At 39.4% G+C, this 20,478-nt stretch overlaps 1 protein-coding gene across 6 annotated transcripts in view; it reads left to right on the top strand.

Annotated features, from left to right (window-relative positions):
* Positions 1-20,478, top strand: part of CNTN4 (contactin 4) — a 955,661-nt gene that overhangs the window by 778,850 nt on the left and 156,333 nt on the right. For all 6 annotated transcript variants that reach the window (XM_057555542.1, XM_057555540.1, XM_007192463.2 and 3 more), the window contains 3 exons: positions 1,573-1,757; positions 14,713-14,849; positions 17,124-17,253. In XM_057555542.1, coding sequence (XP_057411525.1) covers positions 1,573-1,757; positions 14,713-14,849; positions 17,124-17,253 — 452 coding nt within the window. The remainder of the gene's footprint in view (positions 1-1,572; positions 1,758-14,712; positions 14,850-17,123; positions 17,254-20,478) is intronic.

The raw sequence follows: 20,478 nt of genomic DNA, 5'->3' as shown, positions 1-20,478 counted from the left end.
TCTATGTCCTGAAAACTTACCCCGTTAAATAAATTATGACATTGCTGTAGGATTGAACACTGTACCAACATTAAAAGTCAAGTTGTAAAACAACATGTGAAACTTAGAAAATGCCCATGGTTTATTACTAAGAGACTAAAAGCAGATTGCCAAACAGTACAAGATGGTCCTGTTTTTTATTGTATATAAATATATATTTATATATATATTAGGAAACTTAATTCAAAGAAAAGATGAGAGAAGGTAACTGGATAGGCTAGGAATGTGTTTGGTGAACTCTGCAAGGTGACACCTTGAAAAATCTTCTGTGGAGGAAGACAACAAAATTTACTTTGTTTCTACTTCAAAAGGGGTATGAATTACACACTATTCACGCTGCTTGAATGGCACTAGAATGAAAACAAAGGACCCAAATTGGGCTCCTCCAATCTACACAGAAATGTTTGGGTATGCACATCCAGCTGCGGAAACACATCATCATGGCCCACTTAAGAGCAGAAAGACTATCTCTGAGTACAGTTATTTGTAAAGGCACATATTAAGTGTCTATCTCATCACATGTAAAGACACCCAGAATGTACTTTTGATAGAGCCCTTTCTGCCTTTTGAGTTAGTGTCTGCCTAATGAACTTAAATTCCTCTAAAACAAGTATAGTAGAGTTGATGGCTCTAATTTTTTAAATATCATCTCAGGTTTTCCAGAGAAGATTAGCAAAGTCTTTAGTGTAATTACTTGTCTGTGTGTGTTTTTTGTGAAAAATAAATATGTAAACAATTGTATCCCCTGCTAGGAAGCCGCAATCTTAAAAGCTGTGGTTAGCTCACTAAACCATTGATTTGCAGATTCAGTGATGCCCTTGCAATTTAAGATGCGTTCTAACAGTTTCGGCTGGAGGATGATAGATGTCTTGAGAGTACTTAAAGACCCCACAGATTGTTTCTTTCCTTATCTCACTACTTAAGTAAAGTTTCCTGAAACCACCCTCCTAATGGACTTCTACAAGTTGATAAGCTCCCACAGAGAGTGTCCCAAGGGGCAGCAAGTAGAAGCTGCCAGTTTCTTTTCCCCTGAACCTTGAAACTGACACCACATCACTTCTGCCTTATTTCAATAGTCCAGGTAGCCAAAGAACCCACCAGGTTCAAGGAGAGGGGGGCCTGGACCTCATCTTAGTGGAAGGCATCTTTAATTCTCCACATCTGTGCATGGACATTTTTATTTTCATATTTATGATTTTAAAAGAAACAGATGCAGTAGAAAAAATAGAACAAGCATATAAAAATCTGTTTTTATTTCATTGGTAATATTGCATACGATATAGATTAACTCATTTAAGGTTAAGAAAGGTTCTTTGATTTTAAGGAAAACACTAAGTATATAATAATACTGGAGATGTGGATATCACTAAAATCATCATAGTGATACGTGAATAAATGACATTTGGGGAACACTGTCTAGTGCAAACTTATAATGCTTAAAAACAAGAAGGAAGGGATTGCAAGGAGCATAGGTTCAAATAAAAGAAACAGTCTCTCTAACTTGATTCACTCCCATTTTTTTCTTGCTATCAGTCCAGTACCAACTATTATCTGGAGAAGAGCTGATGGAAAGCCGATAGCAAGGAAAGCCAGAAGACACAAGTCGAATGGAATTCTTGAAATCCCCAATTTTCAGCAGGAGGATGCTGGTTGGTACGAATGTGTGGCTGAAAATTCAAGAGGGAAAAACATAGCAAGAGGACAGCTGACTTTCTTTGGTAAGACTGTGATTCCAGTTTATCATTTGTTGACCTTCCTGGTATTAACATTATAAGCTGGGAGGTTTGCATTCAGGTTTTTTCAGAAGGATTGTTCAAAATAGGATTGTGTAAAACCCTTGGTTTACTGCTTAATTAGCATGCCCTGGGTGATTCTGGGTAGGGAGAGTGAGGATGGGGGGCAGGGATGGAAGATATAGGCTGATACGTTTGGCGGATAGAAATTAGTGTGAACACACTTGCAAAAGACCTATTTTCTCTCCTGCCATCAAGCTGTAAAACTGACACAGGAAACGTTTTGTTATTCCTGCTCCTGTTTTTTTTTTTAAAGCTCTCTGCTTTTCTTCGTTCGAATTTTGATTTGGAGTTTGTGTTAATCCTTTGTAATTGCTCCTATTTGGTAGTGATTTAATATGGTACCATGAACATTTCAAAATGCACATTGTCCAAATTTAGTTCTTACCAGCGTGGAGCATGACAAATCTCTCTCACCCCAAAGACCTTTTCTGCGCAGCTGCTCCTATTCCAATCGAATCATCGGCATTGATCCAAATATAATATAAATGTAAAACCTCTAGCAAGTGGTCATCAATTGAGCCTATCTTGGAAACCCTGTTAGGGTATTGATTTGAAATCCAGAAAGGGATTTCATTGGATAGGCATTTTGAAAGCAAACTGAGTTCTCCCAAATTGGAACATGCCTGAATCCCATCTGTCTGGGGTATTGAAAATAAATATTATAGATTGATAGGTATTCAAGAATGGCTTAAATAAACAACAGTGTATATTAAAAGGATGAGAGCAGTTCTTTAGGCAGGGGCAAGTTGTAGCAAAGGCTTTAAACCTTCCTATTTCTTGCAGTAACTAATACCACGAAAGTCTATTTATTTCATCAATTCTTCTTCCAGAGTGTTTTGGTTTTAAGACATGGGGAAAGAATTTTGTTCAGTAATCATGTAAGGTTTTCTAGAAGCATGATTAGAAACTGGGTGGAGATTTTGAATATCAGCTAGCCTTCAGCAACCTCCCCTATCTGACCCTCAGCATTTTGGACTCATACTTCTGACATTGACCAGTTGGTGGAAGAACACACATGATTTTACCAAGTGCTTCACGTGATGACTTCAGCACCCGTTGTTTGAATAAATATGCACTCTTTTTTAATCACCCATCTTCCTTCAACAATAAAGGACCAACTCTACTCATGCCAGATGACAGACTTGATGCTTGATCTTTGCCCTTTCATAAACTGTCATGGTTGATCCCTTATTTAATTGGTTGAAAAGCAAAAGACATCACAGTTCATTGGCTGGAAAAACATAAGACTGAAGGTTACAGATTTGTTCAGTGAGATGCACTTGCTGTCTTTTTTAAGTGTTTAGGGTACATTTTTCTCTCCAGTGTAATAATTATTTCTCCTGTATCAGGTAGGAACAACCTGAAAATATTCAGGTAAATGGCCAATTTTTTTTTTTAATTAGTTGGATAGATATTTCCATCCAGTGGCGGTGGTTCCTAAGTGTTACTTGTGTTGCTCAAATAATTGATTGAAGTCATTTTTCACTTTCATGATTTTCTTTGAAGTGAGATATCTGTTTTCAGTACGTTAAAAAGGTGTGAAATAGTCTGCTACCAGGAGTTGACATAGGGCTTTCTAGCAGGTCAGAGGTTTCCTGCACCAGAAATAGAAGAGTCCAGTGTTACTGTTGTGGAGAATCAGCCTTGTCACTGGCCTTCAGCCTTGTATAGTGAAAGGTTTTCTCAGGGGTCCTGCCTGGAGATGAAAATCAGGTCCTAACAGTGTTTCCCTTTTAAATGAACTTGTCTGCATACGTGCATGGAGAAAAAAGCAGAATGAAATTTGCCTACTTTCTGAAGATAACTCAGCTTTTTCCTCAGTTGTCAACCACCCTTGGTGTTAGTTAGAAGCTTGTCTAATAAGTTGACTTTCATGGTGCTGGGCTTTTGCATCTATGTTTATTCTTTTGTTTTTCCTCAACTAGCGTATCAGGGACACAGAAATTATCAAATTGTTTTCATTGTCACAGGAGAGCTTAATTATACAAAAGTGCTTGGCTGTCATTTTTTTTTCTTTCTTTTTATATATTTTTTCTGGTCTCTAGTGGGTTTGTCCAGTGCTGTGTTTCTGATATCCAGCTGCCTAGATCTCCAAGTTAAATGAGTTATTATCATTAAAGTCACCATATATTTCACAAAAGGGGAGAAAGTAGCCCCAGTCACTTATCCATGAACGTTCTTTGTTAACAAGAAAATTTCTTACAACATTAAGATGTGCTGTGATCGGGGATTATAAACCATGGGTTTCAGCTTAGAAACCTGCTTCTCCTTTTTGGTTCCAAGTTGCTGCATCCCATTCATCAACTCTTCACTTCAACAACCACAGACAGGTGTGCTCACTTCTGTTCTGGCCTGACAAAATGGCAATTTTTCTGATCCTGCCCTAAAACCCTTTCACCTTCCTCCAAAGGCCTGCTGGGCATGGTTCCATTGCTCCTACGTTCCCTGTGTCAGGATGATAGAAGCCCCTGTTCCTGGTTGGTGTGTTTCCACTGTGGCTGTCTCTTTAGGTTAGCATGTGCTACTCGTGGTTGTGATATGGGAAGAACTGAAACTAGTTCAGACATAAAACATTTTTACCCATCTCCATTTTCCCAATTTATTTTTGCCATGACCTATACTTGTCTGTGTGGTCTAATTTTAATCTGCTCTTTCAGATATTTTTGAGCATACAAAACTTCCTAAAAATAGATCTGTTATATATTCAGGGTTAAAATACTACAGATATTTGTTACTTAAAGGTTGACATTTTCCAAAATGACTTTAATATATTATTAATTTGTTCAAAAGAAATTTTTATTGCCTACCATATGGCGGGCAATGTTGGGCACTTAGGGTTGTAAGACAAATCCCTGCCTTCAAGGAGCTTGTCTTTTACTAGAAGCTGATGGGCAATTTACTATTAAGCAAATAAATGAACTAGAAAATTTCATAGTGTGGTAAGAGTTGTGAAGAAAATGAGTAGGATGATATGATAGCAAATAACTAGGAGCAGAAGAAAGGCTTCATAAGATAAGGTAGTCAGGGAAGACTTGTCTGAGATTTGACTTTGGAGCTGAAACCTAAAGGATGAAAAAGAGCCAGGCTTTCAAGGAGTGGTACATTCCAGGCAGAAGGTAAGGAAGTACAAAGGCCCTGAGACAGGAAACTACTTAACATTGCAATTAACACTGCATTGTGAGATGTATCAAGGAAGCTAGTGTAACTTAGTCATAGTGAGAAAGGGCAAAAGGTTTGGAAACATAGGAGGGTGACACATTATGCAGTACCTTGTAAGCCAGCCACAGAGTTTGGGATTTATTCTGATCATAACGGGAAACCAGTGGAGGATTTTAAGCAGGGGAATGACTCAATCACATTCATGCTTTTAAAAGACCACTCGGGTTGTTTTGTGGTGATTAGATTATAGGGAACCAAGAGTAAAAGCAGGACAACCGGTCAAGAAGCCAACCAGGTGAGAGAGGTTGGTGGCTAGGACTCAAAGAAGGAAAATAAATGGAGGCTTGACATATATTTTGGAGTTAGAATGAATAAGACACTCCCAAGTCATTCCTACACTTAGACATTTTATAGATAAGGAAGTTGATTCCCAAAGAGAAAATGTTACTGATTGAAGTTACATGGTTAAGTAGAGCTAGATTCCAAATGCTATGCCTGTTCCTTCATGCTAGAGGTTCTCAAACTTCAGTGTGCTTTAGAGTAATCTGAAAATTTTATTAAAATACAGAATACTGCGTTCTATCCCCAGAAGTTCTGATTCTGTAGAACTAGGGTTGGACCTGAGAATTTGTATTTCTGTTAAGTTCCCTGGTCATGCTATTGCAGCTTGTCTGGAGTCCACAGTGTAAGAACCATTGCTCTCGTGCTAGGCTGTTTTCAAGTGGTAGAGTGAATCCTAAGATTAAATTACATGCAAGCAAAGGTGTTCCTGCTTCCCATGAAAGCTAGCAGCTTGCTGTCACATCAAGCATTATGGCCAATCTACATAGGCAAAGTAGGAGGGTGCTAAAGTAATTATCTTTGAATAAAGGAAAGGGAAGTATAAGATGGATTTAATTCACTTGATAATTATTCATCTTTCCACCTCATTATGTCTGTATAGTCACTTCCTTTTTGCACAAATAAACCAATAGAGGAACATCATTTAGAAGAATGAAGCATGAACTAAAGGAACCTGATATTTAATGCCTTTTGTTCAGTTTCTCCTATATGTAATGGGTGTTAAGAGAGTAAAATCATCTTCACCATGAGGAAATAGGGAATATAATATTTGAGCGGTGAACAGGCTGTTGTTCATAGAATCCTATAATGTTTGAGCTGGAAGGATCTACTGGGGCCAACTCATTGATTTTTATTTTTAATTTATTTTATTTATTTTTATTTTTGGCTGTGTTGGGTCTTCGTTGCTGTGCGCGGGCTTTCTCTAGTTGCGGTGAGCGGGAGCTACTCTTGGTTGCTTCTCATTGCAGTGGCTTCTCTCGTTGCAGAGCACAGGCTCTAGGTGCGCGGGCTTCAGTAGTTGTGGGGTGAGGGCTCAGTAGTTGTGGCTTGCGGGCTCTAGAGCGCAGGCTCAGGAGTAGTGGCGCATGAGCTTAGCAGCTCCACAGCATGTGAGATCTTCCCAGACCAGGGCTTGAACCCGTGTCCCTTGCATTGGCAGGTGGATTCTTAACCATTGCGCCACCAGGGAAGCCCTTCTCTTTGATTTTTATAAGTTAAAAAAAAAGAAAAAGAAAAAGAAAAAAAGGCCCAGAGACATAAAATAACTTACCCAAGGTGATAGAATGAGCGAGAATCAGAGCTATGACTAGACCTGCTCTTTCTGTGTTCCTTTTCCTGCCAATAAGACATTTTAATAAAATAGGTAAAGGGGAAAAAAAATCATCAATTATCCAGATACTTTTTCTGCTTATTTTCCACAACCAAAGTCATAAATTAAAATATCCAGTTGAACAGTTGACTTATTCACTTCCTATTTTCCAAGGTGATCACCTGATTATTGAGCCCGAAAGAACTCTTTTTTATTTTCCTCTCCAACTTAGATCTATGGCTATATGTCTAGACCTTGTGGGCCATGGTCCTTTGGCTCTAAAGGCAAAACTGTAGCCATGATGACACTGCACCTGGTGTTGGATTATCTCTAAGGTCAGAATACAGAAGCATCGTGTAGCATCTCATACTAATTTCCCCACAGATGTGCTATGTATATGTGATCACTAGATCAGTTCACTCACTGAACTATTCAGCCCCACAAAGTGGCTTAAAAGATAGAGTGACCAAAAAATGAACACAGCAGATAAGGTAATTTTGCAGTAAAGCCGTAGTCTGCTTAATTGTCCTAGACAGAACTGATACTGAGACCCTCAGTATCCTTGAGTGTCGCTTCAGATAGTCAGCAATTTTTGTTTCCTTCACTTCAGCTGGTAGTTCCAATTAAGTGGGTTGGTGCAGTTTTTCAAGGGGTGCACATTGAAACATTTTGTAAATAATGGTCAGTGGGAAGTAATACAGGAGTAGGGTTACAGGGTCCTTACCCCATGAGAAACTTCAGACCAGGGAAGAAAAAGTCACATCAAAGACAATGTATTGAAATGCAGTTCCATTCCCTTACTCTGTTATCACTGAAGGCAGATGTAACTGTTACAATTTTTATCTATCAATGAATATTGTTTAAATTTACTTGTAGCAAGTTTTGCATACATGGATTCATTTATCTGAAAGTTTCCGTGCTTCTCTAAATCTGGAGTCCTCCAATTTTGGCTTTCAGGTCCCCTTTTCACTCTGAAAGATTATTGTGTACTCCAAAAAACTTTTGCTTATGTGGGTTATTTCTACCAATATATAGCATATTAGAAATTAATCCCGAGAATTTGAGTACTTTATTTTAAAATGACAACAGTATAATCAGTGCATATTAACATAATTAACATATTTTAAGAAAACTGTATTTTTCCAAACAAAAAAGAGGGATGTTGTTTAGGTTTTTGCAAATATCTTTAATGGCTGTCTTAGCAGAAAAAACTAGATTCTGGTACGTGCTTCTGTATTTAATCTGCCATGATTGTTGTTTTGGTTGAAGTGTACGAAGAAAATCTGATCTCACACAGATGTGTAGGTGGAAAGAAAGGCTCTCATGGACTCTCTGAAAGAGACTTGGGGAACCCCAGTGGTCCTGAGACCACACTTTGAGAACCATGGGTCCAAAAGAATACTCCCTTCTCCATTGACAGTAGGGGCATAGTTTGAGAGCCTGTCAGGAGAGCACGGACGTTGAAGCCAAGCAAGACCTGTGTACCAGTCCTAACTGAGCCACTTTCTGAATCTGGACTTTAATGTCTCTGGACCTCATCTGTAAAATGGGGATAATGACACTTAACTTGCAGGTTATTATGAGGTCGAGAAATAACACATATAAAGTGATGCTGATTGAGATATTATGTAAATACTTTAGTGTCTGTGATTGGTAGTACTTTGCTCAGAAGGTGAATAGGGGATGGAGAAAGGAATGTATTTAACCCAATAAGAGCATATTCAGAGAAACAGTAGGCAGTGACCGAGTTGAGGATTAAAAATAAACATAAAGGGCTTCCCTGGTGGCGCAGTGGTTGGGAGTCTGCCTGCCAATGCAGGGGACACGGGTTCGAGCCCTGGTCTGGGAAGGTCCCACATGCCGCGGAGCAACTAAGCCCGTGAGCCACAATTACTGAGCCTGCGCGTCTGGAGCCTGTGCTCCGCAACAAGAGAGGTCGCGATAGTGAGAGGCCCGCGCACCGCGATGAAGAGTGGCCCCCGCTTGCCACAACTAGAGAAAGCCCTTGCACAGAAACGAAGACCCAACACAGCCATAAATAAATAAATAAAATTAAAAAAATAAAAATAAAAAAATAAACATAAAGAAATTAGTCTGTGTTAAACTAGATAATAACTTGGTTTGTTTGGGTGGCAGTGGGCTTAGTGAACCAGCCTTAAGACCTTTTTCATGAACATATGGCTAATTTCCAATCCTTTTTTATTCATTGATTCATTTCTCAAGTTCTGAAATGACTACAGCACATCCAGGAAGAAAAGGGAAAACGTATGCTCTTATAGAAATTAGGTAGCAGTAAAAGAGTTAAACCAGCCCATTCAAGAACAATACATGTGATGGCACAGAACAGTTTTGCTGTTTGTGCCCTATGAGCTGTATGTGTTCAGGAGGATAGCATTTGACAGATCAGGGAAGGCTTCATGGAGGAGGTGTTTCCGTAGAGTGAACACTGGGTAGGGATGAAGGGGAGGAGAACATTCCAAAAACACAAGTTGTTTTGAACAAAGATATGAGGCAGGAGCTGGCTTATTGGATTTGAGAACAAAGAAGGCCCTCATTTGACAGGAGCTGTGTGTTCACTGGGCATACTTGGAGAGAAAGTGAGAGAACTAGGTAGAACCAGATGACAGAGCACTTTAAATATTAGCCTAAAAATATGAAATGATGGCAATGTTCTCTTAATTTGTAGAGCATTTACAGTGTGCAAAGCACATTCGCACATCCTATCCATTATCTCATGCATGGATTACTTCCTACAGTCATATCTGTTTTATATATTAATGAGTACCTATTAATAGAAACGTACCTGCTTTTGGTTACCCTTAAGTGTGCCTTCACATAGTTGGTTTTTATATTCTTTGTGGCTTATCATTGTTACCTGTGAGACAGTCGGCCAGGTGGCACCTCCTCTGCCATTGCCAGCAGTAAAAGTACAGTGCAACTTACATAGAGATGAAGAGATCACAAATAGGAAAGTCTGAGTGAAGCACTAATTAACAGAGAACCCAGGAGATCCGAGAATTCAGATGGTTCAAGAGGTAATTAAAGGTTTAGCACATTAAAGTCAGAAGGGACTTTAGACACCATCAAGTCCAGCCTCCCCTTGATTCAAATGAGAAAATGTACGCACTCAATCTCCAGGTTCCAAATTCAAAGCTCTTTCTACAAAAGGACAAGATTTAGATACCTCAAAATAGTACTTTTCAACATGTATGTATTGTTAACAATTGTCACGTTACTTTTTTAAACATGAAATTTTCAATATTTAAAACAAAGGAAGGCTGTCCTAGTTGAAGGACGTCCCTCCCAAGAACTCTCTGAGCGTCATAGAACTGAATTTGAAAACCCTCATTAGCAGGGATCCCCAACCCCCGGCCACGGACCGGTACCAGTCCGTAGCCTGTTAGGTACAGCAGGAGGTGAGCGGCGGGCGAGTGAGCGAAGCTTCACCTGTGTTTACAGCCGCTCCCCATCGCTCACGTTACCACCTGAGCTCCACCTCCTGTCTGATCAGCATAGGCATTAGTTTCTCAGAGAAGCACGAACCCTACTGTGGACTGAGCATACAAGGTTGCGTGCTCCTTATGAGAACCTAATGCCTGATGATCTGAGGTGGAGCTGAGGCGGTTATGCTAGTGCCAGGGAGCGGCTGCAAATACAGATTATCATTAGCAGAGAGGTCTGACTGCACAGAGACCATAATAAATCAATTGCTTGCAGAAACACTATCAGTGAGTGGCAAGTGACAATTAAGCTGCATCTTATGGAGTAGACTGGACATAAGCAACACACTTCGGGTGTCACTGTCTCCCATCACCCCCAGATGGGACCATCTAGTTGCAGGAAAACAAGCTCAGGGCTCCCAGTGATTCTGCATTATGGTGAGTTGTATAATTATTTCATTATATATTACAATATAATAATAATAGAAATAAAGTGCACAATAAATTTAATGCGCTTGAGTCATCCCAAAACCATCCTCTGCCGCCAGTCCGTGGAAAAATTGTCTTCCACAAAACCGGTCCCTGATGCCAAAAAGGTTGGGGACCGCTGCCCATTAGGATATTGATTGCTGGTGTTGTGTGGGGAGTGGATGAGAGCCTGAAGTCAGAGGACTGGAGATTATGAGGGGAGATCAAATTTGGACCCTAGCACAGAACACAGTATGAGTATTTCTTGTGAAGCTCGTCCTTCCTTTTAGTGACTTCTGCAAATGAGAAGTTGAGGGTTTAAGAGGAAACTATAACAATAAATTGGAAGACTCTCTACAGTAAGGTTGGAAAATGAATAGTTCAAGTGCCAACACTGGGGATGTTGGATTCAAGGTAAAGGTATTGACAGTATCTCAATGATTCTGTCAACACTATAAGAATTCCAGCTGGAGATAAAGATTTGGGAAGCAACTATGTATATGGTAAACTGAAGCCAAGTACTTATCTTCAGGCTCATAGAGCTCACTATCAGTATAATTCTTAAGTAATGTTAGCCAAACCTCTGCGTTCCTTGGACGTGATTCATCTTCTCCAAGACTGTGTAAGCGACCAGAAATAATTTTGAATGCCTACAGGTCATCATCCTAACAGCAATTTAAATTGTTTTTCCCCATTATATTCTTTCTTTAAAATTTTTAACTTTCTAAGGTCTAAGGCTCATGATGGCATTTCTTTCTACCAGAAATTTCTGGTTTTGGACAGTTAGAGAGCCAGATACGTCTGAGAATTGTTTGACCACTAAGTTCAAATTATATCTGTCTGCAATATAAATTGTTATTGGATAAGATGCTTGCATGATTCCAGTGGCTGGAATACACATTGACTTAGGTCATTTCTGGCAGTTATTGAACTAAAGATTGAAATGAAGAGCTTGTTCATTTATCCAAGAGACTAACAGTGTCACAGGGTCAAATAAAACACAACCATTTAACCTTATATTTGAATTTGTATCTTGAGAACAAGACTTAAGATGTTTTAGAGGAGAGATTCTTCTATTCAAACCTTGAGAGAACATGAATGGCCAAAACAGATGGTTCTGTTTTAATATGTGGATATGATTAATTCTGTTTAGTATTTGGGATCTATATATATAATGCCCCAAAAGGCATTTAGACATAACCTTCTTTTTGAAATAATAGGGCTGAATCAACCTGTTCAAGCCTTCCTTGGAGCTATTTTTTAGACATGGAGTTATAAAATGTAGTCGAACCTAGATATTAGGTGATAAATACAATGGACCCAAATACATTATCCAAAACAAGTTACAGGAAACAATATTTTCTCTTATGCACTAAAATGGACCATTTGTCATCCAAGGACTTTGAACTGGGTGACCCGAAGAGCTATGTAGAGATATGAATAATTTCCATCAGGCACAGGACTATTCTATTAGAAAAAACTCACCCACTTAGAGATGATTCATCCAATCTAAGTGAGTGGCAGGAGAAACCTTCACTGTGTGGGCTTTTGCCCTGTAGATCTGCAGTTGGCATGTTAAAAAACAACATTATCTCATTCTTTGCCATTTATATAATATGATCTTCCAATCCTGATCCGCCTGGGCCCATGTCCAGGTATTGACTTCAAGAGGGACATGTTTATATCATTTCAAATTTGGCGTCTATGAATTCATTTTACTTCGGGAGGAATAGGTTTTTAACCATTCAAATTTGTTTTCCACGAATTAGTTTTACTTTAAAAAAAAAAAAAAAAAGGAAAGTACCTGACGATGTCTCACAAAGGCTGAATTTGCTGTTGATTTCACCTTGACCAGCACAAATCACTACCATTGAGCATTCCTGTCGAGCACCTTAACCTCCATAACCCTGTTGCAAGAGACAGAATGAGCCCTCAGAAGTGTTTAATTAGTTAGAACTTTGCAAGGTCTTTTCCAAATCCTCTCAAGGCCCTCCCTTCCCTTCCCCATCTCCTTTTTTGAGATTGCAAGGTAGTGCTTCCAGCTTTCTGTATTTTTGAAAGAAAGCAATGAATAAGCCCAAGAGTTACAGGAAATCTATGACATTGAAATCTCTGTCTCTGCACATGGTTTTGATGTTTCCTTTTTGAACTTCAACTTGACATTGCTTCATAAGTTACATTTGCCCTTCCATTTTTTTTCTTCCTCACTCTCTTTGAAAAGTTTGGCTTAGTTGTTAATATTCCACACAGATTTCTGTAGCTTTTCTTTTTTGCTTTGTTTTCATAAACTCTGTGGGGGGTAAATATTCAGCAGGTTGAATGTGAAATCAGGCAGACAACTGCCATTAGCCTTATCAGGGTTACACATCAGATTTTCCAGGCAGAGAACTAAAAAGGTGTCTACCTTTTGAGCTCCTTTGCATTAGCAGCAGGAAGATTAAGAACAATGGTAGGCTTGCAGCTCTTTCAAGGATAAAGGTTATAACCCTTCGTTCTAGTTAATACTTGTTGATGTTATGACTTTTTTGAAAGTTGACCCTTTCAGCCTCTCCACATGTGCAGCAATGCATCATCCCCATCAGTAGAGGATTTGTAAAATTGTGCTTTGCTCTTTGAAAAACATGAAATTGCTTATAGATGGATAAAAGGAGAAAGCAGCGTTTATTCAGGGACCTAGAGACCTCTGCTGGTTAAGTGACTTGTTAGTGTTTTTCCAGTTTCATTTATTGCTGGGAAGATAAGATAGCTTGGCCTCAACACTAGTCATTTCCTTTTGCATTGAATTATGGATGATCAGTAGCCTCACTGAATAAAGATACTGAGGTCAAGTCAGCAAAGAGAAGTGTTAAGAATATTGAGTAGCATCTTCTAATTAAATACTGATACCAGTTCTGACTATTAAGTTTACATTGGTAGGCTTTATCCTATGGAAGTGCCTTGTTGGAAGATAACATTCCAGAATGACAGCTGTGCTTCTCTCCTGCATGAACTTTGTGCTGAGGGTCTTCTGCCTAAATATGTTTGCCATTATAGTTACCAATGGCACGAATTGTGCTTTAGGGAAGGCTTGGTATTGATGAAGACTTTTTAGGGAACGTAGGTTAACATTGTCTTTATCTCCCTTAAGAACAAGGAAAGAAAATATGACCTTAATTGAAGCATGAAAAATTAGGCATAATTTTGGTGGGGAGAGTGGAAGAGGGCATTGGGCAGTGTGGGAATTAAGTGCTGTCTTGAATTCCTGTGTTAGATTGTGGGCAGAACTTGATTTCCTGAGAAGGTTTTGGTAAAAACCAGGACTCATTCAGAGATTTGGAATTCCAGGGCCATACACTTGTGGATAACATTCTATCAATATGAAAGAAGTCAATAATAGAAAATGATGATAGCCTCGAAGGAGAAAGGAGTCACAAAAAGTATCCATATGATGTGTGTGAGAGACACCCAGAAATATAGTGCCTTAGAGTTTATTTCTCTCACATGTATCTCTCCAAAAATAGGCAGGTGGGTCTGGTGCTGCTTTATTCCACAAGGTCATTCAAGGTCCGAGGCTGGCAGGTCAGCATTTTCATCCTACATAGCTTCATCTCTGAGCTCAAAGCTGTTTCAGTTGTTGCTTTTTCCAATCAGTGGGGAAGGCAGTGAGAGTCCAGGACAAGTATCTTTAAGTCAGTAACCTGGAAGTTGCTCTCATCACTTTCACACACACCACATATCACTGGTATGAACTTAGTCCCATGGTTACCACCAGCTGCAAAGGAATCTTGGAAATGCAGTGTGTAGCTAGAAAAAACATGAGCCCAGCTAAAAGTAGTAGGCTGGTGGTGGGAGATTTCTCTTATTAAAAGGAAAAAAGGAAGAATAGATATTCGGGGGGAAGGGCAGTTAATTTCACCATATGACTCAGGGTAGTGTTATTCATTCTGCCTTTAGTGATGAGAAAACCAGCCACGTGGGCTGCAAAAATACGACATTCAGAGTTGGACATAGGGTGGGTGTTTTCTAAAAGCACCCCCTGAACTTCTACCCAGCTTTGTAATTTGCATAACCTCTGGAAAAGGAATTTTATTATAAGCCTATTTTTGTCCCTTGATTGCATATGATAAACATGGATTGAACATACACTGAATGTATGTCTTTGCTTTGTGAACTGCTATAGCTCAACCTAATTGGATTCAAAAAATAAATGACATTCATGTGGCCATTGAAGAAAATGTCTTCTGGGAATGTAAAGCCAATGGAAGGCCCAAACCTATATACAGGTGGCTGAAAAATGGTGAACCACTGTTAACTCGGGTAAGCAAATGGATGATAATTGTGTCTTAATATTTACTGTAATGTTGAATGTGGTGTTGTTGCTATGGAAACAGAAAAATGACCAGTTGTCTCCAAAATAATATGCAACCCGATGCCATAAATAGTGGAAAAAGTGAAAGCGAATGCAGCTGATAAATACAAACTGTACATAAATCTGATTCTCCGGCCTTGTTCAACCTTGTTAAGCATCTATTGTTCATCTTTGGCCTTCAGAGATTAACATCTCTGGCTTTACAACTGGAAAGTTATGCTGAAGGTCTGAAACATGTAATTGTGCTAAGACACAAATTTGTGTGTATGCTAGACAAGAATGAGTGAGTAACACCTTTCAGCATCCAAATTCTCCCCTTCAGTGTGGTTTTATTATCGTCTTCCGTCTGAGGAGCCTCGTGGACAACATGGTCCAGTATGTTCACCAGCAGAATGCCCACTCTGCCTCAGACGTTTAGCAATGCCACATGCAAGCTCGAGACTAACACCTCTAATGCAACAGAAACAGAAGAAAAACTAAAAGTGATGAGTGAGGCCGGAGGCACCAGCCTATAGGCCCTGAAGCAGGCAGTAGTAGCTGAGAGCTCAGGTATTAAAAAATCCTCTCTGGAGACAAGGGTACAATATCCTTGTAGCTAAGGCTTAAGTGCAAAAGCACACAAACTGCTGCCTGGCTTAATAGGACTCTGTGACGTAAGAGAGGTAGAAGGTACCAGGTTATGCCCCCCACTGGCCCTGGACGGGAATTGCAGTAGTCCCAGCATCCTCCCAGATCAGGACCTGAGAGAAGCCATGAGTAGTTCTGCTTCTGGACCAGCAGCCCAGGGGTTGAGGTGGAGGCAACCACAAAACTGCTAAATAGAGGGGAAAAGACAGACAAAAATAACTCCTTTTCGAAATAAGCCTGCACACCAGTATTCCAAACCATATGCAAAAAAAATTTTTTTAGAAAGATAACCAACCTGGAGAAGAGTCTAACGCAGAAATCGGAATAAGTCTGTTAAGGATGTTCAAAGAGATAACTGAAGGAATAATGCCCATAAAAATAAGTGAAGGTGGGACCTTAGAATGAGGAACAATTGTGTCCAGTTTAATTTTCCTTATGTATTTTCCTAGTGAAGTCAAATGTTCGCTGAAAGTTGACATTTTCTTCAGGCCCCAAGTTGAGAGCCAGTTTTTTGTGCTCAGGTTTCCTCCCCCGTCAGCCCCCAGAGAAGAGCGACTGCTCTGAGCGCTGGCCGGGACGTCAGTGTGGTGTGTGCAGCCGCAGAAACGGGCTGCTGTGATGAGCCTGGTCCACAGCCTGCCACCCACACCTCTGCCTGTCACTGCTGGACTCTTTTTGGTCCCATGATTCTCTCAATTCTAAAAGCCAAACTGAAATCACTAGAGTGTAAGTACCCAGGTAACTGGCATTTTCTTCCCTTTATTTAATGTGAGAGAACATGGATGCTGAGAGTTGATCAAAGCCTAATATGGAGTCCACTCAAATAAATCACAACCCCAGAGCAACCAGAAAACCAGTAGGTCTTTATATATTTTACTTTCTTAAATGGCAGGTCTCTTGGAGAAGAGGAGATCCTTTTGGGTACTTATAAAAATTGACCCCTCAAGTTACGTAGCCTCAGGCTGATGAATGAGGATGGTCTATTGTTGCATACGCTAACTTTGCTTTCTTCAGATTGGCTACCAGCAGGTGGTCCTAAGCTTAGATCATGCCACCGATAGCAATTGAGTAAGGGAACATTAAATTATTAATACCTACTCTTTTTCTTAGTAAATTTCAGCTGACATTAAATATTTGTCTCTGCTTCATCCAAGAAGATTACAGTCCTATTAACCTTCAAAGTGTTGCCTGATCATAATCTGAGTGTTTTAACTACTCTAAATGGTAAACTTACTTGTATTTCCCACTCCTCACCCACAGTTAGCACAAAGCCTTGGAGTAAAAAAAGCATTGTAAATTTCAACTTCATCAATTTAGAGGGGATATTAATCTGAATGGTTTCACTATTAAATCAATGCGAGCTCAAGAGAGTCCTACAATTTAAATTCCATTTACCAACTGATGTACGGGTTGTTCCATTTAGCATCTGACCTGCCACAAATTTAGTTGACAGATAAATAGATCATGGTATGTAAATTGCTTATGTGATAGCTATTTTCTTCCCATTAAGCCCCTTTGATATAACATGCGGCAAAATTGCCTTAGGGTCTCAGTTGTAGAAGGTCATTGTTTTGTGTTCCTCTTTTCTTTCACAGGATAGAATTCATATCGAGCAAGGAACACTCAACATAACAATAGTGAACCTCTCAGATGCTGGCATGTATCAGTGTGTGGCAGAAAATAAACATGGAGTTATCTTTTCCAGCGCAGAGCTTAGTGTTATAGGTGAGTCTTCATACTGGAAAGAAAAAAAGTAAAAACTCTTAAAATCACTAAACTACCATGTCCTCTGCCAAACATAAGCATTCAATCCAAGAAAAAGGTGTGAAGAAATCTTTAGACTGAAGATATCGCTCGAGAAACAAGGAATGCATTCTGCAAGCATTAAGAAGAGAGCACTTTCTAAATCAGTTTCTCCTGATGCTTACAATGGGTGACGCAGTTCCATTGGCGCTCATTTTTATTCCTCTATCAGCCCCTCTTCTAAATTGAGTGAAGTTTATGAAATGCTTTTGCGTCTGTTGCTATCACTCTGATTGGGCTTGGAGAGAGGAAGAGCGGACTTGGTGTGGAAAGGTGTATTTGAACAGCCAGCAAAGTGCATCTTGTTCTTTCACCTGAATTTTCCAGGCTATGCACTGGTGGTCTGCCCCTCCAGCTCCATTTTTCACCATGTGCTCCTTTCCTTCTGCTCTTCAGCAATGCTGAGCTTTCTGTGCTGCATGTTCACCCCCCTCCCTTCCCCCACAGGCCACTGGTCCACACTGTTTCGTCTGCCTAGAGTGCTTTTCTGTCCCCTCTTCATGTGTCATGCTACCGTTGCATTTTACATTTGCTTATGTGATTTTTCTGTCTTTTTCTCTAACTGCCCTTTAACTTCCCCATGATGTCATGGACCGTATTTGGTTTAACTCATCATTTAATCCTCAGGACTTAATACAATGTTGAAGCACAAAGTATGTGCTCAATAAATAATGAATGAATGTAAGGATGAATGACTGTACTAAGTGATGAAGGAGTTGAGAGACTGTTTAAAAAATGAATTAATGAGTTAAGTAAATCATTGAAAACACAAGTTAAGTGATTTAACAAACCTATGGGCATTAAAAACAAACAAACAAACAAACAAACAAGCAAACAAGAACTCCAGGCCATCAACTTGCATTTGTCTTGTAGAAAAATCTTGACTCTGGCTTCAGAATTTATCTTACATGTCTAAGCAGCAGTTCTTCTTAGAACATAATAGAAAGATTATAAATAAGAGAAAGGCAGCACACAAAGGGAGCTGATTCCATAAGCCCTGATAATTTTCCCAGATTCAGAGACCTGACTTGCCCTTCTGAAGCACTTCTTGGTGCCTGGCCTGTAGATCTGACATGCATAAGTAGTTGCTGCCGAATTGAATGTCCTTCCACCCTGTGAAAGGTAAAAACGGATGGAAAAGCTTCCATAATTGTTTTTCTCACCAAATTCTTTACTTGAACCAATATCCCATCAAAGACAAGAATTTGTGAGAGTTCACGAGGCTGCCGTCTTTCTCAAAGAGGCTTAGGAGAATTCTTTTCTCCCGGAGTCATCATCAGCTTGGCTTGGCCTACTGTAAGGATGACCTAAACACACATACCTCCCACCCTATAAATATTGAGAACAATAATTCCAACTTCCTCCAGGACAAGTACAGTGATCCCACCGTGGCCAGATGGGCTCTGATTATTGGTAGTTAGAGCCGACTCTTGTGGAGCTCAGTTCACGAAGGTAGATTGCTTCGGATGTTCTGCAGAAAGAAGTGTGTTCTCTATTAAACACTATGTCAACTGGTTAGAAGAACAGCTAAAACTGAGGGTGTGTGGCCTAAGAAATGAATCACATAGTCCTGAAACCTTCTAAGTGAGTGCTGGCCAATTGCTAAGTCTGGGGACGCCGTGATAATTTTAAAAGATTTTGTAGGTCCCTTAGTTAAAATGAGAAAATTTGACAGTAACAGATGACTGGAAATCATGGGACATAGTCATGGGATAAAGATAGAGGATGACTAAAGTCCCAAAAGCAGAGCCAAAAGTGAGAAAGGCTGTTAAATGATTTTTATCAAGAGCACGTACCCACAGCTGAACATAACAGTATGTAGAGATGTGTATGTGTGTATACATCCATCTCTATATATCCATGTCTATATCTATCTCTATATATGTATGTTATGATTTACATTTATATATCCCAAGATCCTCACCAGATCCTTTCCATTCCCCCTACCCAGGGTTCAAGGCCTGTGAGGTGGTAATCACTGCTTCAGCTCTTACATTCAGAGGTTTATTTCAAATCATTTCCAGTTAGAACTAATTCCAAATGAATTCTTGATCTGAGTCCTTTCTTAAGTCCCTTGAGATCAGCAAGCAAGATTAGTAAAGATAAGATAAAAATGCCTGAGACGTTATTTAACCCCCCTGATTTCAACCTTGTTGAGTATGAGAACAGTAAGGCATGTCAGTAAATGATACAGGCCAAACAAGTGGTGAAAATAGTAAGTCTTCCAGAAATTCAGGAAAGAGTTTAGCCAATGGACTGGGCTGTAGTCAGGTGAGCTTTGAAAAATAATTTTTGTACAGGCAAAAAAAAAAAAAGAAAAGGACCAGGAACATTGCAGAATAGAGTGAGATGGCCTGAACAAAGGTTCAAAGTTATAAAACATCTGGATAGTTTCTTGCCCATAGAGGATCCTGAATGTTTTTCAGAATTTTTGATTCAAATACATAAAGCGTACAGGCAAACTTTAAACTTGAAAGAGAAAGATGGAAAAATTAATTAACGGCCAATTTTAGAAGATCTTAAACAACAAGCTTAGAAGTTCCCTCTTTAATATCCCATTTTTCCTGCCCCCCAAAAAAAAAAATCACGCTAGTATATTCCAAGTGACTTGAAGGGCAGTTAAGTACTGAATGGGTGAATCCTAGAGTCCATCTGAAGTGAAGGAGGGAGAAGACATTTGACTATTTAAAAATACACATAAATTAATATTGGTTAACTTGGGTAAACTCTAATACGATTGTGTTTCACAAGTCACTTTGTTTCTTGTCGAATGGTAATAGTTTGACTCTTAAATGGATCAAATAACTGAGTAGTTATTACCTGTATTAGAATCTTAGAGAGGTTGAATTGAACAAAGAAACAAAATGAAAACAAGATACTTCAGTATGAGGAAGAAAAAATGGAGGTTGGTTCCAGCTATCGATCAAATTTCAGCATCCTCCAATGCTAGAGAGGAGATTCCCTTTCATGCTGGGTAATAGCCCTAAAGTCATGAGTAAGAGATGGCTAGGAAGCATATACTTAATAAGCTTTTCCCTTGGTCTTGTTTTATGTGTTCTGTCTGTGTACTTAATGTATATGTAACGTATCTATAATTAATGGATTGAAACTGCTAAATAATTAACCTAGGTGCTGGGTGATTTACTC

Source organism: Balaenoptera acutorostrata, chromosome 10 (assembly GCF_949987535.1).
Source record: "Balaenoptera acutorostrata chromosome 10, mBalAcu1.1, whole genome shotgun sequence".
Taxonomy (NCBI): domain Eukaryota; kingdom Metazoa; phylum Chordata; class Mammalia; order Artiodactyla; family Balaenopteridae; genus Balaenoptera; species Balaenoptera acutorostrata.
The sequence above is the reverse complement of the archived record's forward strand: the minus strand, read 5'-3'. Positions and strand labels throughout refer to the sequence as shown.